Source organism: Bacillus rossius, chromosome 3, assembly GCF_032445375.1.
Source record: "Bacillus rossius redtenbacheri isolate Brsri chromosome 3, Brsri_v3, whole genome shotgun sequence".
NCBI classification, from domain to species: Eukaryota; Metazoa; Arthropoda; class Insecta; order Phasmatodea; family Bacillidae; genus Bacillus; species Bacillus rossius.
The window spans coordinates 27,432,072-27,450,759 of NC_086332.1; the positions used below are offsets into that span (position 1 = coordinate 27,432,072).

The 18,688-nt window shown below is 34.8% G+C and overlaps 1 protein-coding gene across 2 annotated transcripts in view; it reads left to right on the forward strand.

Annotated features, from left to right (window-relative positions):
- LOC134530423 (coiled-coil domain-containing protein 186) overlaps positions 1 to 17,710 on the forward strand; it is a 44,812-nt gene extending 27,102 nt beyond the window's left edge. The window contains exons 11-14 of one of the 2 annotated variants that reach the window (XR_010074814.1): positions 1,602 to 1,808; positions 5,828 to 5,977; positions 10,175 to 10,362; positions 12,038 to 17,710. Coding sequence is in view for 1 of the 2 variants with exons in the window: in XM_063365229.1 (XP_063221299.1) it covers positions 1,602 to 1,808; positions 5,828 to 5,977; positions 10,175 to 10,246 (429 nt within the window). In the remaining variant the exon portion in view is untranslated. Of the gene's footprint in view, positions 1 to 1,601; positions 1,809 to 5,827; positions 5,978 to 10,174 lie in introns of both variants that reach the window. The other variant, XM_063365229.1, reaches the window with a different exon arrangement.
- Positions 17,711 to 18,688: the final 978 nt, after the last annotated feature.

Sequence of the window (18,688 nt, forward strand, 5' to 3'; positions counted from 1 at the left end):
TTTTGAAATTTTTTTAATGCATATGTTTACCTTGATAGATGTTTACAAGTTTAGTACTGTACATAGACAAGTTATGCAAGAAAGTTATGTGATACACACAGTTCACATTTACAGTTATGACTATGATAATTTTATTATTATTATTTTTTTATTATCTATTATGGGTTTTGAAAAATTGCCCCCGGGCAAGTACACCGGCCCCTCAAAATAACGCCCTAATTAATTCCAGAAAAACAGTGCGCAAATCAATACAGTGCTAATCAAATTCCTTTTTTTCCATAAGAGTGTATATGTTACGCAAATAATTTGTTTTCTGATCAGGTAAGTGTGCTTTCTGACAAACATTATTATCAAGTTACTACTCCTGTTAAAATAAATTTACAGTACATGTATAGGTCTAAATACATTTTAAGTACATTTAAATAAATATTGAGTAACATTTGGAGTTGTAACAACCTAAAATAAAATTTTTAAAAAATTACGGACCGCATTGTTTAAATAATATGGCCTGGGAATAACATTCCCAAGAGGCTCTAACAACATTTCTGAGTTACAAAATAATAATGTTTTTAATATAGGAGATATATTTCAATTATAATGTAATTTTAAAAATCTTAAATTATAATTTTTCTATTATTAAAATAATATTTAACCTGTTAACTTGATTCCCGACTCATTTGTTTACTAAGCGTGTGTCTGCCATGATTTGCAACTAGTGCAGCCAAGTAGGCTCAATGTAAACAAGCCCTGAAAGAATCTGGCTTTTCTCTCCAGAGCTGCTGCTGACATAGGCTACATGATGGTGTAATATGAATGTTGGATGAACACTCAGGCCGTCATCGGAGACAAATATGCGGTGAAGAAAGCTAATAGGTAGCTGTTAAGGAAAGGGCAAAATATTGTTTGTTGATTCATCACATTATTAATTTATTGCATTGTATTTAATGCTACACAAGAGCTGTTGCCATTGTGTGCGCATGGAGATAAAAATTCACGTAAAAGAAATAATTTGCCACTTTGATTCTGAACCGTGCCGTAATTCATCGGCAAATTTACAAAGGAACAGCATTACTTGGAGGAGCGGGTGTACTATATTGGCATTCGATAATCCGGCATGGCGGTGGGGCCAGATGCGCCATTGTTTTCATGATAAAAATAGTATACACAATCAATCCTATGATATAGAAGTTATTTATTTATTGGCTGGACCGCACAAGGGCATGTGGAAAAAATAGTAATAATAATAATAATGTATGTTTATGAGAGCACTATTTAAAATAAAAATTTTAACTAAAGGATAATGCAAATAAAATTACTATTAAAACTTTTTTTGCATAGGAAGTAAGCTTTTCCTTATTGCTATCTGCATTGCCAAGTGCAGTGGCGGATCCAGGATTTTGGTTTGGGAGGGGCTTGACCCAGCTGAGGCTAGGCTTTATCAAGGCAAACACTAAAACAATAGTGGACCCAGATGCTTTTGGAGGGGGCTTGAGCCCCTTAGCCCCCCCCCCCCCTCTGGATCCGCTACTGGCCAAGTGTTAACTATAATTGCAGAAGGGTTTAAGTGACGTAGCTGTGTAGCGAGGGTTGCGGGCGCACAGGGGGAGCTGCCCGACCGCCAGGTGCTCATGGACCACATCGTGAAGCTGCAGCGGGCCAACGCGCGACGCTGCGAGAAGCTGGACTTCCTGGAGGAGCACGCACGGCAGCTGGTGACGGAGCTGCAGAGGAAGACGTGCATCATCCAGAGCTACGTGCTGAGGGAGCAGGCCGGCGCCCTCTCCTCCGACCGCATGGACCGCAACAAGGCGAGTGTCGTCGAGCTCGATGCAGCCCCCCGGACACTGCTCGTTGGTGTCCAAGTAGTTCGTAGCCCTATTGTTCATTTCTGTTTCATTGCCTTACTATGTCGTCGCTGTTACTACAAGTGAGTGACTTTCGTCCCCACACCCACTTTCACACTTGGCCTGCATCGTATCTTCAGGGGCATCATGAATGTAATTAAGGGCCGCCTGATTATCGAGGAAGGTTCCGACAACAAAAGTGCGCGAGCACGAAAAACGAAACGAATGATTTCTGTTCAAGTCACACAGGGCAGATTATGTATTAGGGCAACGTGATATAGTAGCACAAATGATAAAGAACCACAAAGTAATTTCCTGACATTTAATAGTAATTTGAAAGTAAATAAATCCATAAAAAACAGCCATGTTTACAATAACAGTACCTTAAACTTTTTATATGAAAATGATATTCTGCACACATGTGCAAAAATGTTTCTGAATTTGAGATGTAAACATTTGACCAGAATAAACCTACAGTAATGAAGAAAAACTAAGAAAAGAAATAAAAAGACACTAAAAAACCTCTTAAATATACAGCTGGCTTTTTATTGATGATATAGACCATAAGTATATTAATAATTTAATACCAGTAGTCCTTGTAAGCACATTTAGTACTTAAAAATTTAAATTATAATTATTATTTATACAGATACAAATGTCTTTGTTGTAGTTTAATTTAATTTGTAATATTTTGTTGACTTATGTGTGAATCCTGGATTTATTGCTGTATTATACGTTAAGTATGAAAGCTTGAACTGTGTGGAAGTCTCGTGTGCACAAGTGTAGGATTATTATTGAACATAAAATTCATTTGCATAACAAGATGTGCATATTTTCCGTGGTTTCTGCTACAGGGGGTTACTAAAATTAAGTTTAATTAATTAAAAATTACAGTGGTACAATAGTTGCAGTTTTTATTTGAGCTAAGCTAAAACAAAGTTTACTTACCTGTTTTCTTTGTAACGCAGCCAGTTAAAGGATTGAAAGACAAAAATAAGGTAAGAATGGAGTTATTTCTAACAACGTATTTAGCTGGTCTTTCTCTTTGCATGTGTTACACACCCACTTTTATTGCAGTAAACTCTCAATTATCCGGGCCCGGATCATCCGGTTTTCAGATTATCTGTGCCTGGATTTAGTTTAATTATTAGTTTGTAATATTCTGAATCCATAAGAAAATTATGGCACCGCTCCAGCACACTTCTTAGCTTGGCCGTTTTATATTTTTAATCATCCGGTTACCGTATCAGAAAGCTATTTGGTCCGACCCCCTCATGTTGGCCTCCCCCCTCCTTCCCCCAGCGTCACATCTGTCACACCTTAAGGGGCCCGCCTCGTCAGGGGTGTGTGTGTGTTAGTGAGGCGGGATGATAAGCGCGACGCTCGATGGTATTTCTAGCGCGGTATCGCCTCTAAGCTCAAGGCTCTGAACTGGCGCGCAGTCATCTCGTCGTCACAGGATAACTGTGAAATTTGTGCGGTGACCGTATTTTTATATTACGGGGAAATGAAGATAAAGGTGTAATGCAAGCCCCTTAAGTGCTTTCAAGAATCTGTACCACTTGTTTTACACCTAAAAATTACTCTGAAAACATGCGTTTCAGCCATTTTAACTCTTCTAGAAATACAGTTTAAAAACATTATCCAAAATTAAAAGTACTTTTCGGGCCTCAGCGAACTCTTAAATGCTTTTCGTAAACATACCCCACTCGGATATCTCGAGTAGTTTTGAAATCGCGTTGTTTTTCCTGAAGCTCTGCACACCGTGTGTGTGACCAGGTAGGCGGGCCCCTTAAGCCCAAGGGGGATGCCCTGACTGCTGCTTCATAGCTTGTTTCTTTCACTGTGCCGTTATGCCACTTTCCTGCCATCCATCGGTCCGGGAGGCGCCCGGCGGTAACGTGACTGGCAGGCATTCTGGTGAGGGGGAGGTGGGGGGGGGGGGCACTAGCCAGAATTTGTGTGCCCGATCTTATCATCAGCAGTTTTGATTTAACTTTTTCCTTTTCAGCCGGTCTAAATGACCGTGAACCAGCAATGGTATGTGAAGGAAGTCTTCACACATCTACCATGACAGGTTTTCACAACGCCAAAAATATCATTTTCTCATGCTATTTATTAATTATTTTCCTTGCTTTTAATTGCAACATTTCATGACGAACAATACAGCCACAGCTTCGCAAGATATGCAAGTATTGCTGCATTCAGCTTGATTTATGGAACTTTCCTGTGTTAGCTCTGTGAAAAGCATTCCTTGGAGAATCGTATATATTCCTCCAGTCAGGCACAAGTTTCTCTGTGAGCTAGTTTTGTGAAAGGTCAGGGAACTGATGATGGAGAAGAATCACATGGCGTTACAGTGCCGTATTGTTTACATTCCAATAAGCTGAGACACAGTACACAAAGACTTCTCAGTTGTGCTCAGAATTTTACTGAAGACAAATATACGCTTGGCCCTTACTGCGACATTTATTATCCGGAGTTTTTACAGGATTTCAATTATCCGGGCATGGGTGGGTCCCAATTAACACAGATAATTGGGAATTTAATGTATTATCTGCGTACCAACTGAAGTTACTTTGGATAGGGATAAAGCATGAAGACAGAGCAATTGAAAAAGAGGGAATCAAATTTGAACCAAAGTACATGTTCTTGGTTTTCTCTCATATGCTACAGCCATTTGAGTAAAGTATGTTTCCGAAAATGTGGCACGTGCAGCAATTTGCAGGTGCCAGATTACTGAAAATTTGTGACTATTGAGCAGTTTCTCCCACTATTGCTAAGTTGTAGAGCAAATACAATAAGTCCTCGTTAAATAGACACTTCTTTAACGAACATTTGTTATAACAGACACTATATTTTGTTGCATTTAATTTGGTTAACATCCGCCAAACTCTTTACTGCAGACGTTTCCGCACCGCAACTTACAAATGGGCAGGGTTCTTAATACTTGAATAGCCTGTATATACACTCCTTCCAAGCATTGCAATGCATACATACGTGAATAATTTTTGCTTGCATTCATAATGGTTATCGAAGGATGACAAAGTTGTTTTAAAAGCATGTCTGCGTATCTTTACTTTGGCACATGTAAAAAGGAGGGTAAGATGTGGTTCTAATAGATGCGTGGCAAAAGAAACGACAGCCAACTCACCCCTTCCACCGACCCATGTGTCCCATTATGAAAAGAAAATATGTGCAGGTCATTAACCGACTTGCCTGGCGGTGGCTACTGGTTAGACCAAATTTCTGGATACTCATTAGCCCTATCTGATATGGTAAAGAAATTTTTCTCGACTAGCTTCATATAGGTAGCAAATAAAGGATGTAGTTGCTGATGAAGGTTGCATTCACATTTGCAAACTGGCATAAATATACTGTTAATTACATGCATTTAGAATTATCTTGGTATAAAAGAGCCTAATTTTAAATAACTAGACTTTTCATTAAAAAAAAGTTTGTTTAATATTGTTTACTATATGTTTAAAAATAAACATTCAAACTGTAATTTTACATAAATATACTATATGTAGTAGATAATTTAAAAAAATTGTTTTTAAAGTTAAGTTGATTACTATGCCAATTAAAAATTAGTAGTCAAAAACATTCTGAATTTATTACTACTCTGTGTAAAATTTGACTCGCTGCTGAATCATTTGATAATAAGCTATGTATTATTTTGAGAGTTCACCCCTCCTATTTTGTTTTGTTTTCCATATTGTTTATCTACTATGAGGGCATTAAAGAAGATTATTGCTCATACCATCACAGTTAATGGTAATTATAATAGGAATAACCATCACCTATGGCAAGGAAACCGACTAGTAGGCCTACTATTTGCATGAAGTATTTTAAAATACTGGGGGGAATCAAAATCAACATGGCTGGACTGTAATTTGAACCTGGGTTCTGGTGATCATGTGATTTTTGAAAATCGGCACGGATGCAAGTGTGACTTTAAAATGGTTGCAATCGCTCACCAGGCTGAGTTGGCGAAGCATGGAGGCATCATGGCGTCTGTGTACAGCTCGAAGCCAACAGACAGCTCCATGACTCTGGAGCTGTCTCTGGAGATCAACAAGAAGCTCCAGGCAGTCCTGGAGGACACTCTGTTGAAGAATATCACACTCAAGGTATGTAGGTACTGTGGTTGGGGCTGTTCCTATACCACCACCGATACCTGACACTACAACCGACATCTGATAGTACAACCACCATATGATACTACAACCAACATCAAATACTACAACCAACATCTGATAGTACAACCAACTTCTGAAACTACAACCAACATTTATAATAATTACTGGCCACACTTTTTAAATAAGTAGTTGAAACACTTTTTTTTTTTTAAATTTGTCGGTGAGTACCAAAATTTTATTATTAAATCCAAAATTTATACTCTAAAGTAAAAGCATTGACATGGAAACATTGTACTTTACACATATGTTAGGTAAAACATTCTCTTATTTATTCATAGTTAACTAGCAGACACTTGATTGACATGATTTGGCAGCAAAGAGGATCTGTTGTCTGTTGCAATCAACTAACAAACAAAGCAAGTACAGTGAAAGTCCGTTTTAGTGAATACGGTCTATAACGTAAAGTCCGCTATAACGATAATTGCCATCGGCACCGTCAGTTTTGTATATGCTGCGTAGGATAAAAATTTCGGAAATAACGAATGCAGCGTGGGCTCATTTTCGCTATAGCGATAGATTACACACCTGTAATTTTGCTCTAAAACAATGAGAAAACATCTACAATTTTCTTAATAAATGAGAAACAGCTTCGCACAATTCCACGCGTCTGGCAAATGAAACAACGCGCATGATGTCTGATGTGGCCGTCTTGGCAACACCGCACAAGGTGGGGCCCCACAGCGAGCATAGCTTGCCTCGCGGCAACGAAAGCAAGTGCGGCAGGGCCCCGCTGTGAGCATTACTTATTTAGAATCACACCGACTGTAGCCCGTAAATGAGCATAACTCGTCTCACACTTGCATCGTAAGCGTTGCGTACAGTGTAGTTTCAGTGTACGATCGTGTGTAACGTTTCGTTACTCGTTACTAGATGGCGCACCCGTTACTCAGTACTGAATACATACGGTTTGCTACAGCTCTAGTGTACGGCACTACGCGCTGATGATAATGTTGACGTGTGCGGGGAGTTGACGAAGACGGAACTTGTCGAGCTCGTCTCTTCTAATCAAAACGAAGCGGCGTCTGAAGATGATAACAATAATGACGACGAACCAAGTGACGTATCTGTTCCGTCGAAAACGTCAATGATGGAGGCACATGACACAATCAGTCGTTTTTATCAGCATAAAATGCTTCGACGAAAGATTTGATGAACTTCCAAGAGGTCCAGTCGTTTATTTTGTCCGTAAGTCTAGTGAAATCAAGGCAAACGAAAATTGATTCGTTTTTTAAAAAGTGATTTTTAATTTTGTGTTATTTTCCAAGGGTATTTACGAGTGATTATTTTTGTGTTACTGACCAATTGTCGGAAAAATTATTTTATATAATTTGATTGGTTGTCCAACGTAATTAGAGATTTTTTAAATTTTTTTTTTGTGTGTTTGACATTTTTCATAGGTGTCAACGTGAGTAATATTGTGACAAATTTTACAATAAATTTCACTACATCTTTGAGTTTACATATTGTTAGTAAGTATTCAAAACTCCGCAAATATGCACCCGATATCATCAGCTTAGCGCACATGTCTCCAGCAAACCAGCTGTGGTCAAAGCGACAGGAAGCGGCCGGCATGACCTTGCGTGACCCCGCCCGCCCGTCTCCAAGTAAACAAACAGCTGTGCGCTTAGCCACGATGTGCGTGACACGCGGTCTCATATTTCACAGTCGGCAGGTGCTGATATAGCTTAAAAATGTTATTTTAGTAAGTTTTATGTATATTTCCTTTACTTTTGTTGTGAATTTCCATAGTAAAAACAAGCGAGAAAATAATATATTTTAAAAATGCTACAAAAATAAGATTTTTTTTAAATTTTGGCTATAACGAAAATTCGCTATAACATAAACTTTTGGCGCCGTTATAAATTTACGTTATAACGGACTTTTACTGTATTTGAAAAACAAATGTGTACAGGATTTTTATGTGGATACCACATATACCTTGTGATCGGCCGAGAGCTTAAAATTGGTTGATATCTGTTTCCAGTATCGGGTATCAATTTTGATACCGTCTTTACTTCATGCAACATGTCTTCATCGGTATCCATTACCCCTCTTTTTTTCTTGGCCATTAAATGATACTCAAATTTTGAGAACCATGCCAAGAAGTTTTACATCTGTGGTGGAATACATTCTTTTTTTTCAGTTACCAGTTACAAAAATATGAATGTAGTTTTCGACTTGCTACAGAATTTTTATTAATGTAATAATTGTGTTGCTGTTTAAAATTCAAATTTGTATGCAACATAATGTAATCTCTTTTTCTACATTGCGTACCAAATTTTACTTCAGCAGCATAACTACTTGAAGATAGAATGATTAATGATATTTTTTTAAAATTACAGTTATTGATATAGAATTCTAGGAAGCAAAACATAATGCTATTCAGTGGTTTGCAATTCAGTTCAACAATACAAATATTACATTTACTTTTGGAAGGATGTACTATATTATATTTTTTTAGTAAAAATGCAAATATTTCATATTCGAAATAATTTTCTCCATAAATAAGTAACTACTACACCAAAAACTACTAGGGTTTGTTTATTGCCTTTTTTTTTATCGAGGGATAAAAATGCAGGAATTTGAATGAAATTAGGAAATTAATACTGCTTTTCATTATCATTACTTGATATCACAGAAATACTAAAACACAAAAAAGTTAAGCCAGTGGATGGTACTTATCGTCTAGTTGTTTTTTTATGATTTATATGCTGTATCTGATTATTTCAATAGTGAACTAATGAGTAATGTAGTGACATAGTTTACACTACAGAGTGGATTACGAAAAGTAAAAGTTTTCAATCTTATAACAAACACTGCAACCAGAATTCTGGGTTGATAAAAGCCTTGACTGGTGCTAATTAGGATACTAATTACCTGGTTGGCTTCTGAAAACCATTTTGATGTGTTAACTGCAGCATGAACAAACTACATATCTACAGAGATCCCAGCTGATTGTGTTGTAGTTTTATCTCACGGATATGCCTTCCTTAAGAGCAGGTTTTGGCATATGCATGATGCGTACATGTACTGCATACAAAGTATGTGAGATGATTTTTGACATTTGAAATCATTATTTTGGACATAACACCATTGCTAGTTTGAACTGTACGTCAGGAAATCTCATGAACGAACACAGAAAGACAAATACACAAACACACAGAAAACAAGCCAAAATCAGCCAATGTTAATTGTAAAGGTAACAGAGAATTCAGTGGGAGAAATTAGTCAGAAAAATATGACAGCACTGATGAACATAGTGTCTCGTCCTTCCACAGAATTCTCCGTGTTGTTTAACATTTACATCTGCTGATTTTGGGTTGTTTTCTGGGTGTTTGTGTGTTCATCTTTCTGTTTCCGTTCTTCAAGTTTTCTCAATGACTACAGTTCAAACTAATAATGGGGTATGTCAGAAATAATTATCTAAATTAATCTCCCCCGTTGCTAGAATAATTTATTCAAAGAATTAGTTTTGTCATGTTTGCAAAGAGTATTTCAAGATAACGTATTACTAGAGACAATATTTTATAATTTATTTTTAGTCCACTTTTGTTTTTAAACAGAGGATTCCAGTGTTATTGTTTTTATTTTTATAAAAGCTGTTTTGTAATATTTATGTACTGCATTTTTACGGTAAAATAATTTTTAATAAATTGGTATAAAACAGATATATTGAAAACAATCGAAATAATTTAGTGAGTATTTATGATTTTAAATTGATTGAATAAGAGATGCACAATAAAACCAATTAAACTTATTTCTCTGATCTACACATTTTGGTACAATTATTTGCTTGGAAATGACATTCTTTAAATTTCAAACATAAAAAAAAATGCTTTTTTTAATGACTTGAATTAAGTGTTGGTTAAATGCTACTTAATTCCATGATGCAACTTGCATTTCAGTGCTATATGGACATGGTGTATTAACTTGTATTTCGGTGTCATGTGGTGTTTTTACATGATTTTCGGTGTTACTGCAATTCACCATACAATCTTGTCCTTACTTATTATTCTTAATACGGCAATCATAAACTTGGAAATTAAAATAATGTTTATTATTGCTGCTTAAATTAAGCGGACAAATAAGGAATTCAGGAATCCCTTCAGCTGATGCTGCTTGTGGCAGGAGAGTATCGAGACGCTAGGCTGTGAGATCGCAAGGCTGACCGCGGGGAAAGTGGGTGCGGAGACCACGTAGCGGCACTGTGCTGCCGCCCCATCCCGGCAACCGAGAGACTGACGACCCCAGCCTCACACCTCGCTCGTGACGGCTGTGCGATGTCGCGCCAACCTTGCCTGCTAGCAGTTGCAACGGTACGCACATCACTGGAGCGTCATTTGCGATCATTTTTTGAGTTGACGTGTGCAGTACTGAAAGGAACACATTTTTACACCAGTTTCGATGTGCTAAAATTGTGATGTGATACTAAAATATCTGAGCTGATTGCTATACTTGTAATTAACAATGTTTTCAGACTGCTCCTGAAATTGTGAGCATGCATAGTGTAGTGACTTTTTTCTGTAAGTCAAGTGGGGGTCGTATGCAGCTTTATTCGACAGCAGTGTAAATTAAAAAAATTTACCAATCTACAGAGGGCCATCGAGAGAAACCAAGGGCTTAGGGGTAAATAATTTTGTTGGGCCTCCTCTCTGTTATTTAATGTACAACTTTTCAAACCACACAATTAAAAAAAAAATGTAAATACTATTAACGTGACCTGCGGGTATCGCATAACATATAAGGTTTCATGTGAATTATCCTATTAAAAATAGACTTGTAATTTTCAGCCTATCAAAGTAAACCCAAACATTAAAAAATATTTAAACTCTTCCACCTTGATGGCCCTTCCAATGTAGTGTGTGTTAATCGCACTCTTTAGCGAGGTGCAGCTCCCAGAATATAATGGATAAAAGATAATGTTTAAAATTGTTGAATTTTTTTTTATTGTTAAGATAGTTGTGCAGCAATATTCAGTAAGCATTTCAGATTTTTACCGTTCATCATTTTTTAAGTTATAATTCTGTAGGCGTGTTATGAAAAAATTATAAGAGTGAATTTTTACGATTCATGCGCAACATGCAACAAAATTTTCACAGGAAGATGGCAGACGTATGTGTATGAACATAAACTCTTAAATTAATTACGTTTGTTAGGAGATGAATTTCCATGAATTGGCAAAGGTAAAACAAAAAACTTTATATGTAATAGTACAACTATTATTTAATATTTTATCATTTATGATCATCTAGCATGTGCGTAAACTATATAGTATTAACTTTTTAATAAATTTTATCAAGTTTGGAAATAATATAATAAAACTCCTTGTCAAAAATCAGGTCCTTTTCAGGTTTTGTTTTTTTTAAATATTTTTCAATTTTATTGGAGACTTTTCGTTATATAGATTAACCTATCGCTTGGAATTTCGAATGATTCAATAGTCAACGTAGCTGCTCTGGTAGCTAATTCTAGTGGCAGGTGCGGAACTGTGTGTTAATCAAGTTCAGAAATTTTGTGATTGACATTAAATACTGGTCTATATAATTAAAAACATTTATTTATTGTGAATATTTGTTATAAATTATGTTAAATTACATAAATACACTTAAAAAGTTTATTAAGTATAAATTATTACATTTTTATTTAATAAATAATTAAAATTAATAAATAAGAATAAACTTTCAGCATCTCAAATATTTTACAAAACCAACAATTAATTTAAACACATTTTTATATTAATAATATTGAATGCTTAGTATTTATTTAATTCATTTTTGTTACAGTAAATTTCAAAGTAGTTCAGTGTCTAAAATCAAAAAGAAGTGTAACCTCTAACGTGCGTACATATGTAAATACAAACACTTTTTCTTCTTTTTCCGAAGGGTTTGGGACAGTTGTGCAGCGTTGCTTTTGTTATTGCAAAATCAAAAAGAGTATTATATTTGCCCTGCTGTGCAACTGTTGTTTTATTTTTTTTTTATTCCATTTCAGAATCACAACAGTTCATGTAGTGGTGGACTGTGTTGAACTATTAAAACCAAAAATTCTGAGGATGAACTGTAAGACCTTAGCATAATGTCTGTATGTTTGACTAAACTGACTATTATCTCGTTCAATTTAGTGACATTTAAATTCAATATTTTTTTTGTTACCTGGTAATAAAGTTTAACTGATGAATTAGTGTATCACAGTGTATAGTGGTTTCCTGTAAAACATCCCTAATAGAGTTATTGGCTACAATGTACTGCAACTGCTACCCTGAAGATGGTAACTGCTATGTCTGTGTAATATACAACTTGGACTTGATAAATCCAAGTCTTAGCAGCTATGGCCATAAAAGCCTCTATAAACTTAATGTGGTTTTTCTGAATTTTTATGTACTCATGAGAGTATTGGACCCAAGAGTGAATCTTTTGTTTTGAATTTGCATGTGATGTTTGTTTATTTAATTATTAGGGGGAAGTGAAAATTTTTGCCAGTTCTCTTGTCGTAATACTGTACAATACTATGTAATTTGGCTAATTTCATGCATGCTTTGTTTGTTGAAAAGATGGTGGCAGCCCATTTTACTGTTGATAGCATCTGTTGGGTATGTTGGAAAAATTATTAACTTAATTTTAATATATCTAAATATCTGAAGTCCATACTTAACTAAAGAAAATATAAAATCAATTTATTTTTTAGTCTATGCTTGTATTGAGAGATGTTAGTCACATTGTGGATTGTTTTATAAAAACAAAGATGCTTCTTTACCTAATAGTCAACTGACGGGTTTTTGTATGCCACATATACTTAAAACTTAAAAGGTACAAGATTTGAGCAACTCGCCCTTATTGGAAGACTGTGATTACAATTCTGAAAGTGTTCTCACTCTTATTCAGGCAGGTAGTATTTGAAAACTGCCATTCTCTCTCCTGGAGTTATGTAATAGGCACAATTATGCTATGTACCTGTCAGTTTCAAGTTCTTAAGCGGCTAAAAAAAAATTTCTTTAACCTTTGCCATTTACTGTGCACAATCTCAATGGATATTATACTATTCATTACTTATCTGTCACATTAGTTGTTCCAATAATTTGTGGTTCACAACTTACTTAAGTCATGATTTTGTAAAGCAAGTTAATTTAAATTGTTTAAAACATTCTTTCTTTCCGAGTGTTTAAGTTTAAATCATTTTTACATGAAATTGCACTTGAAATATGCTTCAAGTTGTGTTCTGTTCTGTTCCATATTTATTTCTAAGTTTAACATAAGAAGCTATTACATAAAACAATAGATTTTTTTTAGGAATGATACTCACAAGTGAACTTACAACATGTGTTGGAGCAAAATTTGATTATGTTCCATAAAATGACTGTTTCTACTTTTTATCATACTCTGAAAATAAGCATAGTTGGGAATAGAGTATTTTTAAAATTACAATGTGTGTTTATGAAATAAAAATGTGTTGAAAGTGATAGTTGTAGTAAAAATTACATAATTGGTTGTGAAAATAAATTCTGTACGTACTTCATCTATTCAGATTGTTCAGTTATGACATTAATGTACACTGTACATGTACATAATATATCAACATTAAGCTTGTTTGATACAAACGTGCTAGTTTAGTTGTGTTACAAGAAAATTTCCATTTTATAGTTATATGTAGTTGGAAACTTTAAAATTAATGTGTTTGTATATTAAAGTGTTCCAGTTTTTTAACCTAACAAAATTTTAAATTTCATTTTATTTGATAGTAATAATACTTGAAAAATGCATATAAAATAGGCCTATGCAATTTTATTGTTACTAGTACGTATGTGCTTTATACAATGAAAAAAAGCTTACAATATGTTAAATGATTCTTGTTTATTTTTTTAATACACATGAGCTAAGCTATTTTAATACAATGTAGATGTAACATATAAACAATTATCATCTTGACATTTGGCAACACCATTGGGAGATCATCATTGTGTTTCAGTAAATTTGTGTATCATAATGTACTGTATAAACTAATGCTACACCAAATAGAATGCCGGATGACTAATCCAGCTAGTTTAAACTGAGTGCATATGTAAGATTATTTTTTTGCTCCAGTTTATTAGGTATCTTTGTGAATATGATACTGAATCAATGTACAGAAATTGATGTGTCAGATGGAAACTATTACATACTTATTTTATTCCTTCAGGTACATACTTTTAATAATAATTATTAATGTACATACTTGCTGAGAAATATGATGTAATGAAAGATAACAGTTCATCATTGTGAAATGTATTCTCAATTTTAGTCACTATTTGTTTCACACTTGAATTGGGACCTGCTATTAGCTCAGTTACAACTTTCCAGTCACTTCACTGTGAGGTTATTGTCGCAAATACCAACAGCAGTGGGAAAGAAATTGAAGGCTGTACCAGCATAGGTAACTTGTAAATACAGTGAAATTCACACACAATCACTCAAACTATTAACGATGGAGAGCATTTTCAACACAAAACTGAAAGAAATAGGAGAAAACAGAACTGTGATGTCACGTTCATGTTTCTGAAAAAAGAAGCAAATACAACACGTAGTATCAGGTTATTTATTTTATTTATTTATTTAAGTATTTATTTACAATTGTTACATGCACTCCAACACACATTGAAGAGACTGCAGGGGAGTATACGATAGACATTCTTCACAATTCAATTTGGTAACCAGTGTGGCTCTACTTGTTGACTACAAGATCATAAGAAATGGAGACATACTACATGATTGAAAGGAACGTGGGAAGGGTTCTGCCATTGTTTTCGTAGTAAGGAACATTCCACAAGCATGAAGGAGGATGCTCTCCTTGTTGGAGCTATGGGACAGTTGCTGCCATAGCATATTTTCCTCACCTTGTTTCTGCCTCTGTAAAGCCTCTACATTATAAGTACTGCTTTGTTTATCCTTCGGATAGTGAGGAGAACGATTCCGTCCCGACTAGATGGCTCTGTTTAATCTCTTATTCTCTCACCTCACAAATGTGGACCATTTATTGGGCAGGAAATAGTCATCTGGAATTCTGTACTAATTCATTTTTATTGGTTATGCTTTTTTTTTTTTTTTTTTTTTTTTTTTTTTTTAGAATTGTAAATTAGGCTGACAGCTTGCGCACACAGTTACCAGCAGACAAATGGGCAGACGTTACTTGTGTTTGTGCGTGGTGGCTAGACTGAAGTTCATCATGGCCCGGTTTGAGGCCGGGAAACAACGGTACGGCACGGTGGCATATGCACGGACGTAAAAATACTAGGTCCTTTACACTGCCCCAACCCCCTTGTACATGGACTGCTGCAATGATATGGATCTTTTGACAACTCAGTCAATTGTTTCTTCCCCCAACCGACAAACATAGTCAACTCACATCTCACAAAAAAAAAATTGTCGCACCTTTCACATAAGAATGCAGGCATAAAAAAACTCGCTAGTGTGTTGTTTTCTTTTTGTTTAAGATGAGAGACATTTTTGGCAAATGTTTGTGAACATTTAATTTCCACTTTGGTAGGTGTATATTTGTATAAAATTAACAAATAAATATTTATTCACAATTAGTGGGTTAATCTGGTGACAATGAAGTGTGCAAGTCTAAATGTTTGCTGAAGAACCACTCAAAAAAGTCTCAAGTTATGATAAGATAGTAGGTATATTCTTTTTGCCTACACGTAACTTAAATTTAAAAAAAAAAATGTTTAATACTATATTACTTGAAAAACAGTGTGTCCCTGAACTCTGCATTAAAGTTCAAGCCGTGAACAGTTTATAGGCCACTAGAAAATGGTTATGAGTTAAAAAGTGTTGTAGGTAATAGTTTTAGAGTTTGAGGGATTTTTTTTTAATGTAATAATCCCTACACTGCACCAAATAAGTAGATACTAAAACTGCAAATCTCAATGCAATATTATTCTATTTGTTATGCAATCCTTAATAACCCTACAATTTTTAATAATTTAAAATAAAATTAAATATTAACTTTTAGGGAAGATGAGTAGGAGGGTGGTTCGATTTCTTTACATGGCCTATGTTCACGCATGTGTGAATATTTACAGGACATAGACAATTTTCTCCTTTCTCTTTTCATCATATTGACTTGTTTGTAGTGCTTGGCATTGTGGGAAAACAAACAAGGAATCTAGCAAGATGGCGGTGTGTTAGTGGTTTGTATTTAGTTGTGGTGAAAATAAAATACCTTATCCGGCAATGTGTGTTGTTGAGTTTATACATCAAAACATAATTTGAGCCTATGAGAAAAAAAAATTTGATCTGGTTAATTTGACAAGTCATACTGTAAAAAAAATGCACCATGCTAACTTAGGAAGTTATTTTCAAAGATTGTTTTAATGTATTAACAGATTGAAAAATGTAAAATTTGTAGTCCCAGAATCTAATAATGGGATGCAGAGTGGACATTTTAAAACTTTTGTAAAACAAAAGTAGCCTTTATAGATGGGAAACTACCGTCATTATTTGCCTATTTGGTTTATAAACTGCTTACACTATGTACATTGAGTTCTGTGACATTCTGTAACTTAAGTCTTGTGCTCACCTTGCTCACCTTACACGTTTCATCATCTACAGAAAAGCTTTACGTTGTAACCAAGCACTAGGATAATTTATTGTAGAGACAACTGTTCCTCCCAACGAGAGACGCTGCTATTTTTCTCTTCTCTCTCTTCGAACCATATGTTTCTACTCAGGGAATGAAAGTGCTATAAACAAAGGATTTTTTTGCTCTGCAACCATTTTAGTCATACTACTAAGGGTTTGTTAAAATTAAGCTGCAGTTGCATGATATATCCATAGAAGAGTAAGAATGTACTAAGTGTACGTAAATCTTCAATCATTTGATTCATTTCAGCTGTACATCATTCTTTAAATGCGAAAGAGACAGCAAGATTCTTCACATCAGATTTTAAGACTTATAATGTTTATTGAGTGTTGTATGCTTACACATTTAACAGGAAAGTATAAAAACATGTGTTGTTATATACAATAGTTAATTTTAATGTAATCACATTTTAAAAGTACTCCAAAAGTGAATCTTGCTATTACATTGATAAATTTTGGTTTTACAAATTTTGCTTTTTATTTACAAGCAGTGGCAGTGGTTAGCTTGCTAAATGTTTTCTGCATTGTTATTACTATTAGTGTGTGGTATGCAGGAAGTGCTGATTGAACACACACTCGAGCACTCAGTTGTACATATGGATTCATCTTAATATAGAAAAATATTTAAGTGATCTTCAAATTCATATTCGGCAAAGACATAGATAATCATCTTTTGAGTTTGATTCTAAATGAAGAAAAATGGTCTTTGATCACACCCCAAAATTTGAAAACAAAAATCATAAAATTTACTTAGTAGCTTATTCAAACAAAGATTTTGTTTGTTCTTCTGTTGGTTTATTATTTACAGTTTCCATCCTTTACAAATTCTTATAATGTGTAATGTGAATGTACTATATATTATATACGGTGCTATTGCTCATCTAAACATATAAAATATATTGTGTGTTATATATTTATGTTAAGCTAGCTGTCTGAATGCTGTATTAATAATCTGTATTTATATATTTCTGTGCTATGAATGTATTGTGTAAATGTACATAATTATATTGAGTTCCAAATGTAATAAAAGTTTATTTGTTGTTGTTTATAGCGATGTGAATTTATATTTCCTCCATGAAAGCTATTTAAATATCAATGTAACACACCCTATAGCTACCCATTGAACTCTCTATTAATGAAACTTTCTTTGATCAGCTTATTTGGGACTACAGCCATGCTGGATTAGTGATTTTGCAGGATTATTGAACATCAGTATAGTTTTGTTGGGAACAAAAAATTTGTGAAAATAAGAAATGAAATGACTAGAAAAAGGTAAACACTGTGGGTACTGACATGAAAATCAGAACGTACAATTAACGCTGAGCCACTGGCAGATCCAGAAGGAGGGAGGTGGGCATAGTGCTGCCCCCCCTCCCAATTCATGAAACCTGAATAATTTTCAGATATTCTCTAAATTCCTTATCATAGTTTACAAAACTTACTCTAGTATTATTTTATGGCAGCAGTGCTATTGATACTAGGATGTTTTTGAACCACAAATTAAATAATATACTAAATATTTCAATTCTGAATGTACTAAAATGGTATTAAAAATTTTCATTTGGCCCTCCCCTGACCATCAATCTGGATCTGCCCTTGCTCTGAGCGAATGAAAAATGCCAGCAGTGCAGTAATGTGACTCGACGACCAAGGTCAACAGCCGGCTTCCGCCCGAAAAATATGTGAAAGCGAGCTGCATGATCGATGCCAGATCACAGATTGTGCCGAACCACAAGAGCTGGATTAAAGACATTTCATTGTAGTTGGATAAAATTGTTAAGTAAAGATTGTGTGATCAGAAGTAGGTAGGAAGGAACCTGAATGAGTCACAATGTTGATCTTCAAAAACATGATACTATTACCAAGACATAGTCCAGTTTAGGGTAATCACAAGATTTACAGTAGAATTTTTAAATTTGTTGACCAGATATACATGTTGGTCCCTAAAGCGTATTCCAACTAATCAAACATTTTTTAATCGACTTTTCACACACATTACTTTCAACAATTGAAATAAAATTCCACT